General features: G+C 32.1%; 4 protein-coding genes across 35 annotated transcripts; 2 read left to right on the plus strand and 2 right to left on the minus strand.

The window, feature by feature from the left end:
• The first annotated feature begins 303 nt into the window (after positions 1-303).
• LOC107913000 (probable LRR receptor-like serine/threonine-protein kinase At5g37450) lies at positions 304-4,870 on the plus strand. 30 transcript variants are annotated; one of them, XM_041115777.1, is made up of 16 exons: positions 347-661; positions 782-839; positions 932-976; positions 1,128-1,207; positions 1,308-1,589; positions 1,668-1,739; positions 1,831-1,905; positions 1,985-2,128; positions 2,227-2,298; positions 2,389-2,460; positions 2,540-2,614; positions 2,813-2,830; positions 2,896-2,963; positions 3,270-3,428; positions 3,768-3,896; positions 4,271-4,870. In XM_041115777.1, exons 5-13 carry the CDS (start codon positions 1,420-1,422, stop codon positions 2,909-2,911), a joined length of 714 nt encoding a protein of 237 aa, XP_040971711.1. In that variant the 5' UTR covers positions 347-661; positions 782-839; positions 932-976; positions 1,128-1,207; positions 1,308-1,419; the 3' UTR covers positions 2,912-2,963; positions 3,270-3,428; positions 3,768-3,896; positions 4,271-4,870. The 30 variants fall into 30 exon arrangements, with proteins under 30 accessions (XP_040971722.1, XP_016696915.2, XP_040971700.1 ...); XM_041115779.1 differs by having other exon boundaries at positions 3,308-3,428; XM_041115780.1 differs by having other exon boundaries at positions 3,308-3,428; positions 3,768-3,882.
• A 4,844-nt stretch (positions 4,871-9,714) lies between these two features.
• Positions 9,715-11,196, plus strand: LOC107901003 (acyl carrier protein 1, chloroplastic). Of its 2 annotated transcripts, XM_016826818.2 has the most exons (5): positions 9,715-9,867; positions 9,999-10,126; positions 10,311-10,427; positions 10,542-10,661; positions 10,795-11,196. In XM_016826818.2, exons 2-5 carry the CDS (start codon positions 10,025-10,027, stop codon positions 10,918-10,920), a joined length of 465 nt encoding a protein of 154 aa, XP_016682307.2. In that variant the 5' UTR covers positions 9,715-9,867; positions 9,999-10,024; the 3' UTR covers positions 10,921-11,196. The 2 variants fall into 2 exon arrangements, with proteins under 2 accessions (XP_016682307.2, XP_016682306.2); XM_016826817.2 differs by lacking the exon at positions 9,715-9,867 and having other exon boundaries at positions 9,875-10,126.
• Positions 11,197-11,851: 655 nt separating this feature from the next.
• LOC121202941 (uncharacterized) lies at positions 11,852-15,524 on the minus strand. Of its 2 annotated transcripts, none has more exons than XM_041115789.1 (9): positions 15,016-15,524; positions 14,733-14,936; positions 14,599-14,656; positions 14,356-14,457; positions 13,427-13,502; positions 13,067-13,182; positions 12,690-12,779; positions 12,472-12,603; positions 11,852-12,320 (listed from the first exon to the last, which is right to left on the minus strand). In XM_041115789.1, the coding sequence occupies exons 1-9, from the start codon at positions 15,366-15,368 to the stop codon at positions 12,186-12,188; spliced, it is 1,266 nt and encodes a 421-aa protein (XP_040971723.1). In that variant the 5' UTR covers positions 15,369-15,524; the 3' UTR covers positions 11,852-12,185. The 2 variants fall into 2 exon arrangements, with proteins under 2 accessions (XP_040971723.1, XP_040971724.1); XM_041115790.1 differs by having other exon boundaries at positions 14,356-14,418; positions 15,016-15,523.
• Positions 15,525-18,055: 2,531 nt separating this feature from the next.
• LOC121230661 (E3 ubiquitin-protein ligase AIP2) lies at positions 18,056-19,817 on the minus strand. The gene is made up of 5 exons (XM_041115791.1): positions 19,451-19,817; positions 19,144-19,360; positions 18,717-18,919; positions 18,404-18,619; positions 18,056-18,307 (listed from the first exon to the last, which is right to left on the minus strand). Exons 1-5 carry the CDS (start codon positions 19,607-19,609, stop codon positions 18,158-18,160), a joined length of 945 nt encoding a protein of 314 aa, XP_040971725.1. The 5' UTR covers positions 19,610-19,817; the 3' UTR covers positions 18,056-18,157.
• Positions 19,818-20,928: the final 1,111 nt, after the last annotated feature.

The raw sequence follows: 20,928 nt of genomic DNA on the forward strand, positions 1-20,928 counted from the left end.
TATATTGCATACATAAATATTTATATTTATTCAATATAAAATATATTGATGTATTTATTTTTTAAAATGTCTATGATTAAATCAAAAATAAAAACTTGAAGATTTAATATTTAAAAATTTAGTCCATATTTCAGTTAAAAAGTTTAATATTCAAAATAAAAAACTTTAAAAAAATGATAATCTCAATATAAAAATTTTGAAAGAAAAAAATAGAAAAAAATATGTTAAAAATAAAAAAAAATTAAAATTAAGAAATAGTGGCGTTTTTAAATAAAACGCCGCAAAAGTTGAGCTAAAAAAATTAAAATTAAGAAATAGTGGCCTTTTTTTTAGAAAACGCCGGGCCATTATTTTTTTTATAAAAAAACACAAAATACCGCTCGATAACCAAATCCCTCAAATTTCTTTTTTCCTTCTACTCTCAAAATTTGCCCCCAAATTTCCTTTTTCCTTTTCATTTCACTGCACTAAATTCACCCACCATAGCTACTTCTTTTCTCTCGATCTGTTAAGGTTTTTGGAGAAACAAATGGAAGTTGAAGAGAAGGAGAACGAGGAAGAAGCTCTCACATTTAGAAGATGAAAATCATGTTCTACGACAAAAAGCATTGACCCCATCCCCAAAAGCAACCGTTCTAACTTTTTAAAGTCATTTTCAGATGTAAGTGCTTGTATGTTTTGTCTTTGATGGCTTATTGGTGCGTTAACCATTGTGTTTGTTTTTCCAGTCTGACAGGCATTCTTTGTTCAATTTCTTCTTTATTTTCTTATTAAATGCCAGTGAGGAATTTAGGGGTATTTTCAAGAAGGAAAATCCTAATGTGAAGGCTGTATCAGCTGTAAGTGAATTAGTACCCCTTCGAGCATGATATTGGATGCATGTTTTGTAAATGACTTTGGGGGTTGTTTCTTTGAACTTCTTTGCTTGAAGGTTGGTAAAGCTGCGGAAGAGATGTGGAAATCCATGTCTGAGGAAGTAAGTGCTGGAAATCTTTTTATATGGATAGCAATGTGTTCTAGTTTTCGATGGGCATTGATTTTTGAATGACAGAAATTCTGTGTGGCTTACTGTTCTGAATTTATGCATATGCATTATCATTATGATTTTAATGCTTGTATTTATAAAGGAAAAAGCCCCTTATGAGGTCAAATCTGGACAAAGGAAGGTTGAGTATGAAAAACAAATGAAAGCCTACAACAAAAACAGGTAAACGAAGTTCAAGGTTATTTCTTTTATTTTGAGTAATAATTTGCTTGACTTAGCTACTTTAACCCCCCCTTTTTATTTTGACAATCATAATTTGTAGGAAAATTCTGCTAATGGCATCGGAGATGATCACGAGGGTGAGGTTGATTTTGTTTGGTTTATAATATATTCTTTGTTACTTCATCATATTACATTGTTAAACCAGTTTCGAAATGCCTGTGTTGAATTTTCCAATTGACGCACTGCAAGCTATTCGGCGTAAGCTCAAAGATCCGAGAAAAAATCTAAGGAACTGGATAAAAGGAGATCCTTGCGTTTCGAACTGGACCGGAGTAATCTGCACCATGCCTCAACCTGATGGCTTTTTGCATATTCAAGAACTGTATGTATTTTCATGTATTCATTGGTTGCCATCATTATTTTGTTTAAAATGAGTGATACGTTGTAATGTTTTGGGCAGGCGGATGCTAAACTTGAATCTTACTGGAAAGCTTGCTCCTGAACTTGGCCAGCTATCTAATTTGACTGTACTGTAAGTGGTGCCAATGTTTTGGAGACTTCAGATATTTACTCAAGTTCACCAAATTCTTGCCTTACCATCAATGACTCCTTACTTGGTGCAGGAATTTTATGTGGAATCACAATATTACAGGAAGTATACCTAAGGAGATAGGCAATATAAAATCATTGAAGTTCCTGTAAGCAAACTCATATTCAGAAGCTAACAAAAGCAAGTTTCAAGTAAATGAATGCAGAAATTAGTGATCATGGTTGCAGGCTTTTAAGTGGGAATCAGCTTTCAGGACCTTTGGCCGACGAGCTCGGCTTTCTTCCTAACTTGTTGATGTTTCAGGTGGATTTGAATCAGATAACAGGTTCACTGCCCAAATCTTTTGTCAACCTCATCAGCTGCAGACACTTGTGAGTAAATAATACTACTAAATTAAATTTAAATGCTTTTTATGTTATGAAGTAATGCATTAATATAATAATTTTTCTATGCATTTTGTTAACTGCAGTCACATGAACAACAACTCAATCAGTGGGCAGATTCCGTCAGAGCTCAGCAGCATGCCTGCACTTATACATTTGTAAGCTCAGTACTAATTCCATTGTCACAAATTCCGGGCTGTTATGGATGAATCACCTTAATATAGCTTATATCCATGATGGATGTGCAGTCTGCTGGACAACAATAACTTAATGGGGAATCTACCACCAGAGTTTTCACAGATGCCTAAATTGAGAATACTGTAAGTTTACCGTTAGTTAATATCTTGAATTGGATGGAATTTTGATTACATCTCATACTAGTATTTGTTTGTATTGCAGCCAACTTGATAATAACAATTTTGGTGGAACAGAGATTCCGGCTTCTTATGGCAACATATCCAACCTAGTGAAATTGTCAGCTTCTTTCCCTTTCTCTATTGACTATCAGTTTATTCAAAGGGAAAAAGGATATAAATATTTATTTCTGATAGACAGATTCATGTGATACTTTTTCTTTGAAATAGTATTGTTCATGGTCATTGAACTTTGTTGTTACTGCATGGCCTGCACTATTTATTTCTGATGCTGTAACTCGTTTCAATGGCTTTCAAGCTGTCAAAGAAAGAAAAGGTGATTGAGGGTTATATTGTCTTGTTGTTCCATGATGTGTTTTTTATGTACTTACTGTATTATAGGAAAAATGGTGCATAATGCAGGATAAATGGATTAATGGTGCAAATGGTGAAGCTCTAGCGCAGTGCAGGTAAAAAACCGTTGCTTCTGAAATTGAGGTTATGGAAAGAAACTAAACTTGTAATAAATAACATAAAAATTGGATAATTTTTCTATTTGATCTTCCTTATTAAGGTGTTATTTCCTTCATTGAACTCAATCATAAATTCATAGAGAGACCACCTTGTCGAGGAGCTGATTGGCTGTTAATTTATAATTAAATTTATAAGATGTAATATTTAGCCAGTTGCTAGTCTTGTAACTTGGGCCATTTTTGACTTCATATACATATTTTTGGTAGATTCTTTTTTCCCTACTTTTGTTTTTTATCTTGCAGGTTTTTATTGTGTTGAACCTATTCTATATGTTATGCAGAGGCCAAGAGCAAGGACTTTACAAGCTGTTCAAGTGTATTTTCAATCAGTAATTGCAACCAAAGATTTTATCTACTTTATCTACTGCCTTACATTTGTCACTTCACATCATTGCCTTAAATGTAAGCATTCTTCTGCTCATAAACACTTTTTACATTTTTGCTCCTAAATTCTCTTTATTATTATGTAGTATGATGAATTGATATGGACCTTCACTGCAGTTGCTTTGATTCCCATTTTATGCCGATCACTCGACCTTTATTCAGATAAACTAGAAAGCCTAACCAGTATATTACAAAGGAACAAATAACTAAATCGCAATATCTTTTCTAACATATATTTTATATATATTTTTTTTATTTCAAGTAAAATAGCCTTAGGACCTTAAAGACTTGATTTTAGATATATATATATATAGTTTTCTAGTCTCACCATGGTGATTTGCATGGATATGTTTGTAGGAATCATCTAAATCTGGGAATTGGAGCAAGGAAGTGAAGCATGAAGATGATTCTGATGTTCTCATTGAATGCCGAAACGTGTACAAATCATTTGGAGAAAAGCACATCTTGCGAGGTGTGAGCTTCAAGGTTATATTTTTTTTTTTTGCTTTTATGTTTTCTTTTATTCTAGAGGTACTTGGGGGACTATATGAGGGTCATTTCAAGTTATTAGTCACCTTCAAACTCCCCAATTGAATATTCTCTTTTCATTAGTGTTTTGGGGTTTCGACGTTCTTTAGAACAATATTAAAGGATTGAAGCTAAGGCTGCATGCCATCATTGATTCTTAAAGGCCAGTTATCTGGTTGTTTGGTTTTAAATTTGATTAGTTTGGTCTGTTTCCTCTCCTGTACCATCTTCCCTTCTTTCAGCCTCATAGTTTTTATTATTAATGTCCTCTTTCATTGGTGTATAAAGCGATGACATGATTACAATAATTGGTTTTAATCTATGATGCTCAGACTTGAGATGCTTGGCTGAGTAATTCTATGACAGCTTGATACTGGCAAGAATTTTGGATCTGTGTCAAACATGGTTGATGGCTGGATATATTGACAACTCATTGGCTGCCTTGCTGGTAGTCTAGTAGGTGTAATGTTCCTTGGTTATCTAGATCCTTGTTGTCTATCAATCATGGTTGGTATGCACTCAACGTTTGACATGAAAAACTGGAAATTTGGTCCACTTCAAATTTGATGTTCTGATAGCATGTGTTTTCTGATATCAACAAGAAGGATAGAGAGTAAAAGAATGTCATAATATGCCATCTTGGTTCAGGATTGTACCTAGTTCTATATTGAACCGAAGCTCTTCTTTATCAGTCCATCTCAAATCAGACTGGACAAATTGTGTCTAATGATGTATACTTTGAATTTAGTGAGGAGTGGAAATTTAGAATCTCTGATTGTGTATTTGATTGGTGGTTAAATAGGTGATGTGTCGGTCATGCATAATGTATCATGGATATCTATAAACAATTTAGATGTTTTGTTGTTTTTATTAATAAACAAGATGCTGTATTTGGACTTGCTGTTAGTAAAAGACTTGCTGTATTTTATTTATATCTTTATATTTAATCTAATTTTTATTATTTATTTTAGTTTTGATTCTATATTTTTATTTTTATTTTAATATTTAATAACTTGAGTTCTAAGTTTTGTTATTAATTTATTATTTTAAATTCTAAATTTGAATTCATCAAATTTTATATTTAGTTTTAAAGTTAAAATTTTCATACAAAATTTAATTTGATAATGAATTTTAATAGAAAATTTTTATATTTATATCATGGATATTATTCTCCTCAATATTTTGAGAATGAATTTTAATTTTTCATGACCTTTATAATATTTTATAATATATATTTTTTTAAAATTTCATGACCTTTAGCGGCGTTTGTGGGAAAAGCACCGTTAAAGGTCGCGACCTTTAACGGCGTTTTTTAAAAAAAATGCCGCAAACTTTTGTGGCGCCATCTATAGCGGCGTTTTTTGTGGCGCTTGTAAAAGCGCCGCTAAAGGCCTAAAAAAACGCCGTTAAAAGTTAGTTTTGTTGTAGTGTAACCAAAAAATCTTCAAGAAAAACACAAAATTAAAGCGCTATCTATGAGTGAAATTGATGTGAACAAAGGAAAAGATGAAAGATGGTGAAACCATGATTTCAAAAACTGAAATTAATTGTAATGAATTAAATGTGAAGTTTTACTTTGCCGAAATCAAATGTTTGTATTCAAGAAAAACAGAAAACATGTTTACCTTACTAATATTGAGTGATTAAAAATCAAGAATGAAATTGTTTGAGAGAAAATGTTTTCAAACAATTCATGAAAATGAATAGAAAATAATTGCTGGCTATAACAAATCTCACCTATTACTCTATTTGCTCTCATGCCCTTGGGCTGATAACCATTTTAAGACATTACTCCTTTCCAATTTTGTTTCTCACCCTGAAGACATTTGCCCCACTAATTTTTATTTCCTTACCACAACTAATTTTCTTAATCATAACTAAATTAATCACTAATAATAAATTAGAAAATAAATCTGGAAACCTTTTGAAATGTCTCGAATACTAATTCTGACACAAATTCATTTTTTGACCGTACGATGTTAATTATTAAATGATTAGGGAATTATAATTTGAATTGCATGCACGATAACTGATCAGACTATCAGAAAATAAAATCATGCTAGACTCAAGTGCTTTTAATCTGCTATATATATATATATGTGTGTGTGTTTAATCTGTTTCTTTTAGAATAGAAAACAAGGCTGGTAGAGAGAGAGAGAGAGAATATTTAAGCAAAAACAGAGATAGAAATAACTAGCTAGCTTGGATAAAAAATAAAATATTAGAAAACACGAGAGGGAAAATAAATGCATCATTCACATGCAAATTGTACACTACTTTTTGAGGAGAAAAAGTGAAAAACAAACCAACTTCAAAGTTGCGAAACTCGGATGAAAAGGATTGCTGTTTTTCTCTCTCTGCATGCAGCGGGTCTCCCATTCACACTCACTACATTGTAAATCAACTCTAACCCTTTGATCCTTTTACAGCAATACATAGAGGTTGTAGGTATTAGGGTGTAATCACCATGTTTAAATTACAATTTTGTAATAAAATTTGAATAATGTACAACACTAATATTTCATTTTAGAAAAGAAACAAACCTCTATTCTAAACAAAACCAGAAATATACATTTTCCGGGGTGGTTGTTTTGGCGAAGGTGAGTTTTGGTCCCCTTTAATCAAGTTGGTCTCCATGTGTAACAGTTGTGTCTTTGTAAACGGGAATGAATGCCTTAGGCTTAGCATGAAAAGCTGAAGCAACAGTAATTACGGCTCAATATGATTATTAAATGTAGAATACTCTTTTTCATTCATTTATGTTCACCTCCAAACTCACCCATGGAAAATCCGGTGAGAAGTACATCAACTTTTGTATTTATATTCCTTATTCATCATCCATTTATTTTTTGTTAAATAAGAATATTTTTGTCATTAATCTTTATTTGTTTGCCTTCATCTTTTCTTAACTTGTTCCTTTGTGTTTATTAAAATTTTAAAAATTGTTCATCTTTATTTGTTTGAATTATATTTACCAAGAATATAATCATGGAAATATTTATCAACAATATAATTCAACAAATTTGTAAAGAGCAAAAATATGTTCCTGAAAGGTTAACAAATCACAAATAAATATGTTTCTCATTTTTAAATATAAATTAATGAATTGCTACGATTCAATTATTTATAATTGCTATACACTTTTTGTGTTGGATTGATTTTTTTTTTTGTGTAAATTTATATATAAAAAAATTAAATATTTAAATATACTTTTTTAAGTCTTTACACATTTCATTCATGGAATTTAGTCCATTTAATTTCTAAATTTAAAAATTTAAGTTTAATTGTTATCACCTTTAAATTCTTTTATTAAATTTATTGGTGTAATATCTTGAAATTAAAATATTAACAACTTAGTGTGATATTTTGTAACAATAAAAATAGTATTTAAATTATTAATTAACATTTTTCTTAAAAATACTGACCGAAATCTCATCAATATAAAATACTTTTTTAGTTGTAATGTGATATTAACATTTTAATTAAAATAATTAATAATATTATCTAAATACACATTAAAATTCAATTTTTAATATAGTACAAGAGTAAAAACTAAAATTTAATAAAATAAAGGAAGGCAAACCAAAAGTAGCGTTAAGTGGTAGGGCTGTTGGGACCTTACTTTTATGTACTGTTATATAACAGTATAGATAATATTAATTATATAACAATCCTGGAACACAAGAGTTTTAAACCCAACTCTAGACATTTTATTAAACTACTCATTACATACTGTTTTTCTATTGGTACTATTATTTTTACAAATATAAAAAGCATTTATAAATATTAAATAATAAAATTAAATAAATTTCAAATATAAAATATTCATAAAAATAAAATTTTGATTAAAATGATAAAAACATATATATATTTTAAAAATATTGGTAGCATAAGTTTAAGTATCACCTTATGTAAATTTTAAGATATCAAAAAATTAAAAATAAAATACTCATTAATTAAAATATTATTTAATTAGCCTCACAAATACAATCATTAGACAACACATAATCTCAAAATAAACAAGTAAAAATCTATTTTATAAATTAAACAATAAAATTATTTTATTCTATGCATATTCAACAAGTCTAAAATAAATATTTTTAAATTTTTAAAACCACACCATATTCCAATGGGTATGCACTGGTACCAATTGTAACAATCTAAATTTGTATCAAAATGGAACTCAAAATTTGATGTTCCGATTTATTATTCCGGCGGATATGAGTGACACCGGAACAATACCAACTATCATGATAATATTCATAAAAAAATTGTTTATATTGATTTCGCTTAATAAATTAATTTTAAAATGCTTTCCATTTATTCCATTTAATAAAGAAACATAAATTAATTTATAAATTTATTAGCGAAATGAATATAAACGACTGTTGAGGTGCAGAACTGTAGGTTTCTTTTTTTCCCTCTTACCCTGGAACAGAAGGTGGTGGTGGAATTGATTATCAAAATGCCCAAGATTGGGGGTGGGACCGCCTGCAATGACTGACGGACATGATGGGACCGCTCATAATCGCACGGCTATAATTTTTCAGTGAGGGGAGGAGGTTGGAACTTTTGCTGACAACTGGATGCCACGTGCCAGATCAATGAGGCTGCAAATAGAGGCACGTTGCCACGTGGGAACCCACGGAAAGGGACCATGATAGCTGGCCACCATTTACCTCACCCTTCCCTTCACCATAATAATATCACTTATTTGGGTTCTATTTTGAATTTCCATGGACGATGAAATTAATTTGTATGATTAAATGATAAAAAATTAATATTTTTTTAAGTAAAATTTAAATTTTGAGTGTTGTATTTTAAAAAAGGAAATAATGTTTTTTTAATTTCAAATTCAGTCAAAGTTTAATAACATTATTAAATATTTAAAATTAGATTATTAATGTTTTTAGATATAAAAATATGAGCATAATTAAAAATGACAATAGAACAAGAAAAGGTAAAAATTTGTCAAATACATCATCTTCCTTCCACAACTATCATGTTTTGCTTTATTATCGATTTTACTTTATGGTGGATGTATAATTTTAAAAATTACCATCATTTTTATAAATATTAAATACATTTATTTTATTCACGCCTCATCTCACTTCAATATTTTTTATTATTTAAATACATATGGTTTTTTATGACATTTTTACATATTTTTATCATTCTAACAATTATATATAAGTAAAATAATAATTTTTATAATAAAATAAGATAAAATAAATAAACAATTATTAGAACCATTCGATAGACAGTTTTAAAAAAATTCATTTCGTCACATCCAATTTTTCAAAAAGAAAAATAAAACAAATTATTTCAAAATTCATGGATGGTTGGAATTTTTTTATTATGCAAGATGATGCATCCCGTCTCGCAGTCTTTTTGATCTCTAAGCCATTTACGGTCGAAAGCGTAAGGTCACTTTCCGCCATAACTGGGGGAGGGTTGGTGGCGGTGGGACCATTTCAAATTTCAACCTGCCACTAACAAACAACACCTTACACAAAATCCCCAACATAAGAGAGCAGAGCAGTGCAATGCAGCATATCAAATTTTCTATACATATAATATGGCTTTGATTATGGTTTTGAATTATGACAAGTTTCACCCAATAGAAACTGCCAGCCCACGGTCTCTCTGATTATAAACCGCAAACACATCAATTTTCTTATCTTATTAATATTTTGAAGTGTAAATGTAATAATATTTAACATTTGAATGCAAGCACTTGATAGGATAGGAGGTAACTGTTCTACTGTTACCATACCATGCATGCAGTGGTGAATTTCTGCAAATAGAAAACAACGGTCCAATTTGCATAGCATAAGCAAACACGGAACATCCATGGAAGTGACCGCCCCATTCTAAAAGTCATTAAAAAAAACCAAATCAAACATTGGAATCATCATCGGGTGCTCATGTAACTCCCCGGACACTTTCTGGCTTTGTCTACAACATTTTCTCTATTTATATATCTACAACTTTGAGTTTCTTCATCAATTTACTTCCTTTTCACTATTTGTAATACCCTATATATCTCGTTATTTTCAGCCTGCATTTTAGTCAATCCAATTCCAATGGCTGCTTTTGCTTCAATCTCCGCATCTTCATTGCCCGCCCCTGCTACAATTCCTTTTGCCAAAGGATCTATTTCTCAGCACAAAAGCTTCACCACCATTGTAAGTGATTTACCCCTTTTTGTAAAAAAAAAAAAAAAAACTCCAATGTGAATAGAAAGGCAGATTGAACCGACCAATGAGGTCTCGGTTTAATGACAAAATAAAAACTTTGGGACTTTTCTACCTATGTAAATAATACTGGCTCATCATGTGTAGATCTCATCCAACCAAGTTTTTATTGCAGGGATGTCCAGTAGTATGTAATGGATTGAAACTTATTCCAAAGACTCAATTCTCCAAGGAGAGAAACAAATTTTCGACTCGATCTAGCTGCTTTAAGACACCAGTTTCATGCTCTCTTGTAAGAAACTTGTAGACCATGTCTTCGTTTCGGTTTTTTTTCTTATTACAATTGTCTTTAGTACATGAAATCGTCATTAAGCTCATTGTCTTCTTACATATTGGATTCCACTAGGCTCAACCTGAGACATTGAAAACCGTCCAAAATACCATTGCCAAGCAATTGTCAATTGATGCGAGCACAGTGACTCCTGATACTAAATTTGCTGATCTAGGAGCTGATTCACTTGACACGGTGCGTTACACCTTTTACAAGACATATCACATTTGGGTTTTTTTTTTTTTGTTAACCCTTTCAGTTTCTTACATCATGAGCATAATATCCTGGTTCATTTCTTATGTTTTGTTTGATGTCAAATTCATTTCAGGTGGAGATAATGATGGCGTTGGAGGAACAATTTGGAGTTTCAGTCGGAGAAGGCGGAGCTGAGAACATCGCAACTGTCCAAGATGCCGCAGACTTGATTGAGAAAGTGAAAGCTACTGCTGCATAGGCCACTTACAAGAATACCAGAACTTCTTTTATTTTAGTTCTATAAATGCCACCAAAGATAAAATCATAAATTACAGTAATCGATTTTCCTTTTCTTTCCTACAAGGAATGGCACTATTTTTCTTTCCTTTTGCTTAACCAAGAGGGCAATTTTTGTAACAGGGTGGGTCTTAAATTGTAGCCTGTCACTTGTCTCTTTGTTCTTATTCTGTTTCATGCAAAAGCAAGAACGAAAACAATAAAGTCAATGAATAAATGCATGAATCAACTTGAGCTTTGTTTTTGTTTTCAGATACGCAACTTACAGCTTCTTCCGGTGAGAATCCGGTTAAAATATGACTGAAAAATGAAACTTACAACTAATATAAGGAGATCATTATCTAAGCAACAAAGATAAGAGTTTGGTAACCCCCATTTGCAGGGTGTATTGTTCCGTCTCTTTTCAAAACAAGAAAACATGTAATAAGAAAGTTTATTGAGCCTATCCTAAAATGTTTGGCAGGTTTTGCAACCAAGCTAGGGCTGTAATTGATGGCTAATGCAATGACACTCTCAAGAGGAATACCATCATCTGAAAGGCCCTTATCTAAAATATACATACAATGGTCAACGGTAGCACAAAAACATGGTTAGGCTTATTTGATAAGAGAGCATCAGTCACTTAACAGCATGTATATTGAAGAAATACACCAGAAAAAAGCATGAAGGAAATACCAATAAACAAGAAAGATTCAAACTTAAAACGTATTTTGCCAACTAACAAATAAGCCTCATTCATTTAAAGGATCATAGCCTCTTTGGAACCCAAAAGTTTAGAAAAATAGCTGTTAAAGACGGTGATAATCCAAGCAAAAAGGAAAGTATTTATCATACACCAGTATATATGCACTCAGAAATAACATTTACAAGCTACATAACCATGTATATTCAAATAGAGAAAAGTATTTGCCCATTGATTTCATGGATTCGGAAGAGACCTACAACCAATTCGGCTAATGAAATTCATATTATGTACATTCAAGCAAGAAATGTATATCAGATAAAAGAAGCTCTCAGGGGCCCATTTTATATTCTTTTTTGATCCATTTGTAGTCTAAAGTTCAATTCCTACTTTTCTTTTGTTGGTACATATGAAAGCTCATTCAGCTTGGCTATACACATGCAGCTATCTAATTTTTAATTCCTTGGACCTCAATAATCTCATAAATTATATTTTCAATAAACTGTGTGCCCGCACAGAATCAACTTACCATCGAATTTTGGCAGTTACTCTTCAAAACGTCTGAACCAATCAGAAATTGTTCTTGAGAGCACTTTAGTTTCACTCAGTGAAAGAGTCTTAAATCCCTGAACAATAGCATCTGCCGGAGTGTATACATATCCTGCTTGCCATTTTGGTTCCTGATCAGGCAGAGTAAATTTAACATATTCAAGATGCGTACCGTTATGAACATGGAAACTCAATGTAGCCATGCTCGCCACAGCCAGATGTATAGAGAAAGTGAGGGACAGGGGTGAACAAGGGAGGCAGAAAGAAATAAACATGTCATACCGGCACACACGGTGTTATATGGTTGCCACTTAATTGGACCTTTTCTAGCGTCCCAGCAATAGACTCCACGCGAGGCTTCAATGTCTCTTCAAGGAGATCAGTTTCATCAATTGTGTCAAAGTTGAACTTCACCTAAAAAGAGATGTAGGTTAGCAAGAATAAACACAATAGCAACCTACAAAATCTAATTAACCAAATAGAATGCACAAAATGTATACCAGAAGTGTATGTTGGACATTGTATTTGTTCTTGCAACATTCACGGTTCTCAGAAGGTGTTGGCTTGAACTCTGATATCCCTTGTGTGACCTAAAGGAAACAAGATTACAAAGTGAAAGTAAAAAATTAATGTCCACCTGTCCAGGGGAATCTCACTAGCATCAAAGAAGCAATAGAGGGAAATTGGTCTAATCAAACTAGCAAATCACCACTATCCTCACTTTTGTGTTACATTTGCTCAATCATCCACTAGAAATGTCTAAACACAATAAGTTGAAACCGCATGGCAGAGAGAAGAAAGAACCAATTACAGTGCACAATAGACTTGGTCACTTCATGTAGTACCTCAGACAACTTTGTAAAAGACAGATACATACCTGACCAAAAACGGAGGGTAACTGATCCACAAAATTGGTGAACGAGACTAAGGCTTCTTGGTCTCTTTCAGGTATCATTGCTCCAGCAGTGTCAATAAACATCTTCCACGCATCATCTGCAGCGTTTGCAATGAAAAATTACATCCAAAAAATCTCATATTATTTATGCATACAAAAGGATAATGTGTATGCTAACAATGCACACGCATTATAAAATCATGCTGTATTTTGAATAGTCATTGTTATACAACAGGGGAAGACATCAAGTCTATGATTCCAAAAGAAAAAAATTATCACAGTATAGCACCAAATTTATTAGCAAGCCAAAAGTCGCTAAGCAAGAGTTAGAATGTAATTTACCTGAAGCACTCCTAGCCATTGAATACATTGGAGATGTTTCTACCATTGGCATCATCTGCCTAACTAGAGGACCCAACTGCAAAGTATTATCACCAGTTTTACCATTACACAGTTCATTAGACAAACATGCCAGAGCAAGAACTAACAAGTTTCATACAGGCTCCCAGAGTGCAAACTTATAAACAACATCAAACAGCTCTGGCAGATGAAGTATCAATAATAAGCAAAAACATGAGAGGCTTAATAGAACATTACCAATAATTTTAGTTGATCCCAAGAAAATAAGCCTCATTAACAACACATTTTTGCTAATACTTTACCAAAAAAACTTCGTTTCTAGTAGCTTTTACCTGACAAAAGTTAATAACAGCCATCATCTTTTATGCATGCAATTTATTAACCAACTCAACACATATAGTATTAACCCTAATAAAGGAATAAGCATCTGACCAAAAATCATTTGGTTATAAGAGGAGCCCAAGTACTTAATAGGTGTGACAACATAACAACCCCCCCCCCAAAAAAAAAAAATGTATAGCTCACAGGGCCTACATGTGGACAACCTCACATCAGGCTTTGGTAGGTAGAAAAGCATAACAAACTTGGACTCCGATACCATGTTAAGCATCCAATCTAAAACCCTTTGTAAATAGGAGAAGCCCAATTTTGATAGATGTGAGATAACACCACTTAACAACAACAACAAAAAACTAATAAATTTGGGCAAGTCTACCAAATGTTACCTTCAATTTAAGCTTAGAACCTTCTTTATTCACATAATGGTTAACATGCAAAAGAAATGGTATCAGAAGCGACAAGAACAACATACCAGTGCAATTCTACTAACAGGTTAGGCATGGAGATTAAACATATGCCCTAAGGTAACCGTAATCAATATTTGCTGCCTTTCATAAAATAAAGACTATTACCTGCTCAAAGTATGGCACCGCCTCTGTTGCTGACTTGTTGTTGTATGAGATTATGGCATTAGCCTTCCACAAGAGATAACATTCTTTGTCACACTCCAGGAACTATTGAACCTAATAATAAATTGCACTATCTAAAACTTCATAATTTTACATTTTGCCTACAAAAACTAAATTGTAAAATCAACTTCTTCAAAACTGCAACCAACAAAGAAGCTTCAAAAACCGGAAAAAGAAAAACCAAACCTTTGGTATCTTCTCAGAGAAATAACTGCCTGTGAGTACTTGAAGAAGAGCACCATTGCTGCAATTATCATATAATTAAAATAATATTATTTCTTAAGCATAAAAAAAAATTACAACCACTTAGAAACACTTACCTGTGACCCACAGAGAAAAGTGGAAGATTAACAAGATCAGCAGGAGTAAGATTAGCATCTGGATATCCAAAAGCAAGAATGTTCTCCAAGCAAGCATTGAACCTCTCATACACTTGTTTAGTAGCTTGTTCATGATCAAATGTCACATTGTATGGCACTGATATAATTAAAAATCCTTCCTTGGCCAAAAGCTCAATCAAGTAACTTCAAAAAAAAAAAAAAACCAAATCAGCAAAAAGGACCTTATTTTGATTCCACCATGGAAACGAGAAAAACGAGGTACCTGTAAGTAACTTCGGGGACAGCTCCAAGGAAAGCACCTCCTAAGAACTTGATGATAGCACGTGGTTTCTTGTTTCCGGATGGGGGTATGATCAAACAAGAATTCAACCTCTTGTAAAACCTGTTAGAGATGTTACTATTGGCACCTGAGGTAGAGGTAGAGTTGTTAATGAAACCAAAGCTGCTTCCTTGGCAAATAAAGGCATTGGAAAACGGGGGTGGAAGCAGAGAGTGAAGGCTCAGAAACTTGGTTCTTTTAGGAAGCTTGTAAGAGCGGGAAGTGGAGGTTGTGAGATTCTTGGGACAAAGCAAGTTCAGCTGTGCGCCAGAGATGAAAGACGTGGCTAACTCCATGGGTGTGATTTGTGGAGACAAAATCTGAAAAGAAGCACTTTGCGGGAAAATCACTAAAACTTTTGGTTGAGAAGGAGGAAACTTGAATATATGCTGATAGTTAAGCCACGAATCACACCATTCAGGTTTAGAGACTTGGGCTGGAAATGGCCAGAGTTTGGTGAATCCATATCTTATTATATCCAAACTTCACCCACTCTTACAACTATAACATTTTTAGGTTTTCTTATACTTGATTTAAAGAGTGTAATTTTTCTTAATTTCATAACACTAGTGTTAAAAGAATATCTAGGCAAAATAATTCAAATTTCTAGCTTTCAATCCCATTTTATAAGGGTTTTTTTTCCTTAAATCGAGTTCTGCAACATCCTTCAGTTAAATTCACCCAAAATATATATTTTTTTAATTTTATAACAGATTTTATATGTTTCAACTAGAAATTTTTTACGACTTTTTTAAGATTTTATAACATCTTAATTATTTTTACATATTTTAATTATATCTTTTTTATTTGAATTAATGTCACAATTACTTTCAAATATACAATGTAGTACTTATACAAAAATATCTCATTTCACACTTGTATCGTTCTCCCATATATAAATGTACCCAGATTTTTATTATCATTTAATTTACACATTAACTTGGCAGCAATAGATAAATGAATGCCACATATTATTATACCATTGGTTTTGGATTTCAAATTTTTTTTCCCGTCCAATTTTCAACAGGTAAGTTGTATTTCTTGTTTTTTTTTCTTTTTTTGGATGTTTTAATATTTTATTAGGTAAAAATAAAATAATAGAAAAATATCAAATAATTTAATCTACAGTCATATTCAAAACCCAAAACCAATCTACCACATTATATATTACATGATACATATTACATGAAAGTTCAAAGGTAAACTTTGAAGTTTAATTTTTATAAAAATTTATAATATGTGATTTATTTAGTCTTGTAAATTTTCATTTAAAATTTCAAGACAAATGGAATCAATTGTGATTGTTTTGGAAGTTGGAAGTCAGATGCAAGAATTGAAATTTTAAATAAAATTAAGTTCAAGACTGGTTGACAAAACCAGAGACAAAAATGAGATAAAAGTCGAAGCAAGCAAAAAAAAAAAGGTCACTACCTTGTTGACATCCCTAAAGGCCATTTAAATAAAAGTGAAACATTGAATATCTGTAGGTTGATTGAATTTTTAGCTTAATTAGTATTAGTATTGTTGTCGGTACAAAAAGTTATAAATTTGAGTACATTGAAGCATATTATTCTTCTATTTAAGGGTTGAAAAAAGACTATAAATAATTCTAAGTATTCTAAAAAAACAGATATAATAATAATCTATAATAAAATTATTATTAAAAAAAAAAACATTCAAAACCTGCAGAGCTTGTAACCCAAGTAAATAACCAGAGCTCAAGTGAACAAACTAAAGACATTATCCCGAGGAAAGTTTTGAATTTAATCTCTTTATTTTTTGACTACTAAAATTTTTATTTTTTATTAAATTTAAGTACATTATAAATAAATAAATATTTTTTTAATATTCAAAATATCATACTAATAAATTTAATAAAAGAACTTTAACCATATTAACAATTAAATAAAAATTTTGAAATCTAAAAGAACAAAAAGATTAAATTTTAAAAAGAAAAAGGAGTAAAAGGGATTTGGAATATGTTATAACTCGAGAAAAAATTGAAAAAAAAAATAAAGAGCGGCCAAAAATACACACAATGTTTCTTTTTTTGTGTAGATGTTTCAAAACTATAGATGTTGTACATCCAAACTTCTTGAAAGATACCCGAAAAAGTATAATGAAGAAAAAAATGCCAACACTCATTATTTTTCTTGAAATACCCGTCTCCAACACATAGATTAGGTATAAGAATATGACCTCCTCTAAATACATAGCTAACTTTAGAAATATCTAACCATATCATATCAACACTCACATCACATCTGAGACCCAATGCGAATAACATAGTTCTCAAGTCCACCCGGTATTGAGCCAAGAGAAGCCAATAAACTCATTAATCATATATATGGGTTCTTAATTTATTAAAGACAGAAATGTTTAGAGTCAACTGTTATTCCTCTTACATTGATGAGATTATCCTAATCTATCAGAATAAAACCTACAACAGTTCCTCCATTTGCTTTAGAAAGCAACAAGCAGCATTCGTATAGGATACAAAAGGTTCTGCTTCATCCAAACTACCAGCTAGAAATGCAGTCTTGTATAAACCAAGTAAAATTTTTTACCAACTAGTACAGGTCGGTACGCACTGGTACAAGCTGGAATTGATCGAATCAGGCTAAAATACACCAAAATCATCAAAATGCACTGAAATTTTGACCGAAACCAAACATAAACTACTTGGTACCAGTTTAGGACTGGAACAGTACGTACTGGCCGTTACGGTACCGACTACCATGGTATAAACTACTAGCTTGTTTGGAAATTATAAGAGCATCAAAGAGCTAGAGGCAATGTATAACTATTTATCATGGATCATAGCAACGATATTACCACATCTCGACTCCATACCATGTCAAACCCGTAGACCTATAGCATGTCCTCGGCAAGCAGCTTAATACTGAAACCAAAGGAAAAAGAAAAAAACAAGAGAAACCCGCAATCTATGATAGAGGTGAGCTAAAAAGGTAACCATATAATATGTTAAAAAAATCAGTATCTTTATTACACCACTTAGTCACATGTATAAATACAATAATGAAATATCATTAAAATTGAGTATAAATCCAATAAGACCAGTCATCTACACATACATGTATTCACCACCACGAACAGCATTTGCAGCACCTTTTCTCTCTTCTTCGGCCTCCTTTTCCCGCTCCTTCCAGCTCTCATAATCATGGTCATCTGTTTGCAGCTCGTATCTACAAATTGGGCAAGAATTGTGTTCATCCTGCCACAAAAAACCATTGAATATAAGACACAGATAATCCACAATCGCATTTAATCCTCCATCACTAATAAAATAAAATCAAGCACTATTAATTACCAGCCATGGCTTTAAACAAGGAGGATGGAATGTGTGCTTGCACGGCAATTCTTGCATGTTATCACCAACAAGAAGGTTCTCCTTGCATATTGCACATTCAGCATCAGATCCAAGCTTAGCCAGGATTTCTTCTGTGAGAGTAATTACTGGAAGCTTTGCGACAACTTCTTTACTAGCTGGTGGGACTCTTCGAACACCACCCTCATTCTCAAGTATCTTGAAAACAAAGATTAATCCATTCACATGAGTTTCAAATTCTAATCAACTTCTTTAAACCAATGTATACTCAACTAGCAGATCGCAGAAAAAGCACCTCTGGTATAACACTATCAAGATGATCAATGAGCTGTTCAAGCACATTGGCAGCATTTTCCACTGTGTTAACATTTGTGGCCGAACCCTGAGAAGATTCGGCAGCCGCAGCAGAAGCAAAAGCATTCATGAGATTTGATTGGACCAACCATTGAGGTTGTGGTGGTTCAGGATCCACGGTAAGATGTCCCTCAAATAGATAACCTTTTGGGCAAAACAAAACAGAAATCACTTTAAACATTTCAATGTTCCTGAACATACTTCAAAACTATGTTACTCGAACTTGAATATGAAGGTCGGATACTGACATGAATAAGGTTAGATTTTTCTGTGTATATTTGTAGGATCCTTGTATATCACATCCGTTCTTAAACAAAAATAAAGAAGTCCATGCAAGAAAAAAGCAAAGGATTGTTTTGGAAACAAACCTCTGTTGGCGGAAGATTCAGATGATTGGACGGGGTTTTCGATTTCATTCAAGTGTTGCTTAGCCTGAGAAATGCAATTCCTTAGATGACTCTTTTCAGAAGTATCAGAGACAAGGGGTTCCAAGAGTTCGAAAAGGCGTAAACCGGCAAGCCAGAAACCGGGTGCGGTGTATCTGGTCTTCAAAATGGTAGCAACACGGCAAACAATGGAATAAAACTGAACGACGAAAAAAGATAGCAGGTAAAAATTCAATTACCGCTTTAAATTGGAAGAGAGAAAAGATGAATAAAGAAAAGGGGATCTCACCGATTTGCGAAGGGAGGGAGAAGCTGAAGGATAATGGAGTTTAAGAAGGGAATTGATGGAGGAAACTGCCTCCTCGAATCTCTGTTTCTTTCCAAGCTGTTTCTGTAATTCCTCTAATTGTTGCTTCAAGCTTCCATCTGAACAAGAAGAAGACCCCATTCTTTCAACTCTGCAATCAAATTCTTAAAAAAATTTCCGATTATTGAATCTCGTTACTTATTTTATATGTTGGGGGTTTAGAGAATTCTTATTCGAATTTTGTTTTTAAGAGCAGATTTCTTGGCGAGGGGGATAACGAGGGTGTCGGCCGTGGACCAGTCGGTCCGGTTCAATCTTATACGGGCGAATGCCCGGATCTGGAGTGATTTGAAATGACTTAGCGTGTCTATGATAAATTTAAAAATTAAGACCAACAGATATAAAATTTAAATTTATTGAAAGTTAATATTTTTTATTGATTTATGAAATAATTAAATAAAAAGAGGTTAAAGTTTTTTTTAATAAGTTTTTATGATTTGAATTTTTTAACACGGTGTAACTTTAATATTTTGGTCATAACTTGAGTTACAAACTTCAGTTTTGGGCCTATAATATATCAATTTAAAAGAAATTGAAAAATATAAATAAAGTTATTTCACGACTAAGCTTAAGAATGCCATAAAGATGTTCGAAAAAAGCCTAAAAAGCCTAACGCAAAAATTGCCTAAAAGCCTAGAAAAAATTGTTATTTAATTAATGGCACATTTATATTTTCTCTATTATATTATTTGTCTTATAAATAAACATTATTAAGTTAAGATTTGTGAGATACCTAGCCATTCTTAATTTTATATTGTCTATTTTTATTTTATAGGTTTCTAAACTCTCTTTTCTAATTGAAGTAATATTCAAAGTTTGATTGTACGACTTTATGAGATTGAATTGTTTTTAATCTTTCCCTGCTCTTTAGTATTTGAATGCCTTTTGGTTTAATTACAATTGTTCAAGTTTGTTAAATATCATACCAATATTTGATAGCTTAGACCGATTCCTTTCTCAATTAAATAATTAGCCGATTGATTGATTTCTAATATTTGTGACGACTACATGATTATTTGTGTAGTGTAAGCATGCGATCTAACTTAAATAAACTATGATTGTGCACTTGTTGGTTAGAATTGAGTTTCTTTCATTCTTAAAGTTATTGATAAATTAAATTTATAGAATTATTTATAAATAAAGAAAGCAATTAATGATGATTGTCTTGATTATTAAGAAAGTTAGAAAAGATTAGGTTACTTGGCGATTGTCGGTGCCTATATTATTAAAGAACATTGAAATTGATCTTGCATCAATGGTCAAACTCTCAAATCAAACGAAGAATTTACTTTGACTAGAACTTCTAATTGATTTTTCTCAAAATTTTAATTATATTTAAACAAAAATAATAGACAAAAGAAGGATATGAGAATACGAGGATTTCTATTACATTCTATACT

Source organism: Gossypium hirsutum, chromosome A06, assembly GCF_007990345.1.
Source record: "Gossypium hirsutum isolate 1008001.06 chromosome A06, Gossypium_hirsutum_v2.1, whole genome shotgun sequence".
Lineage (NCBI taxonomy): Eukaryota > Viridiplantae > Streptophyta > Magnoliopsida > Malvales > Malvaceae > Gossypium > Gossypium hirsutum.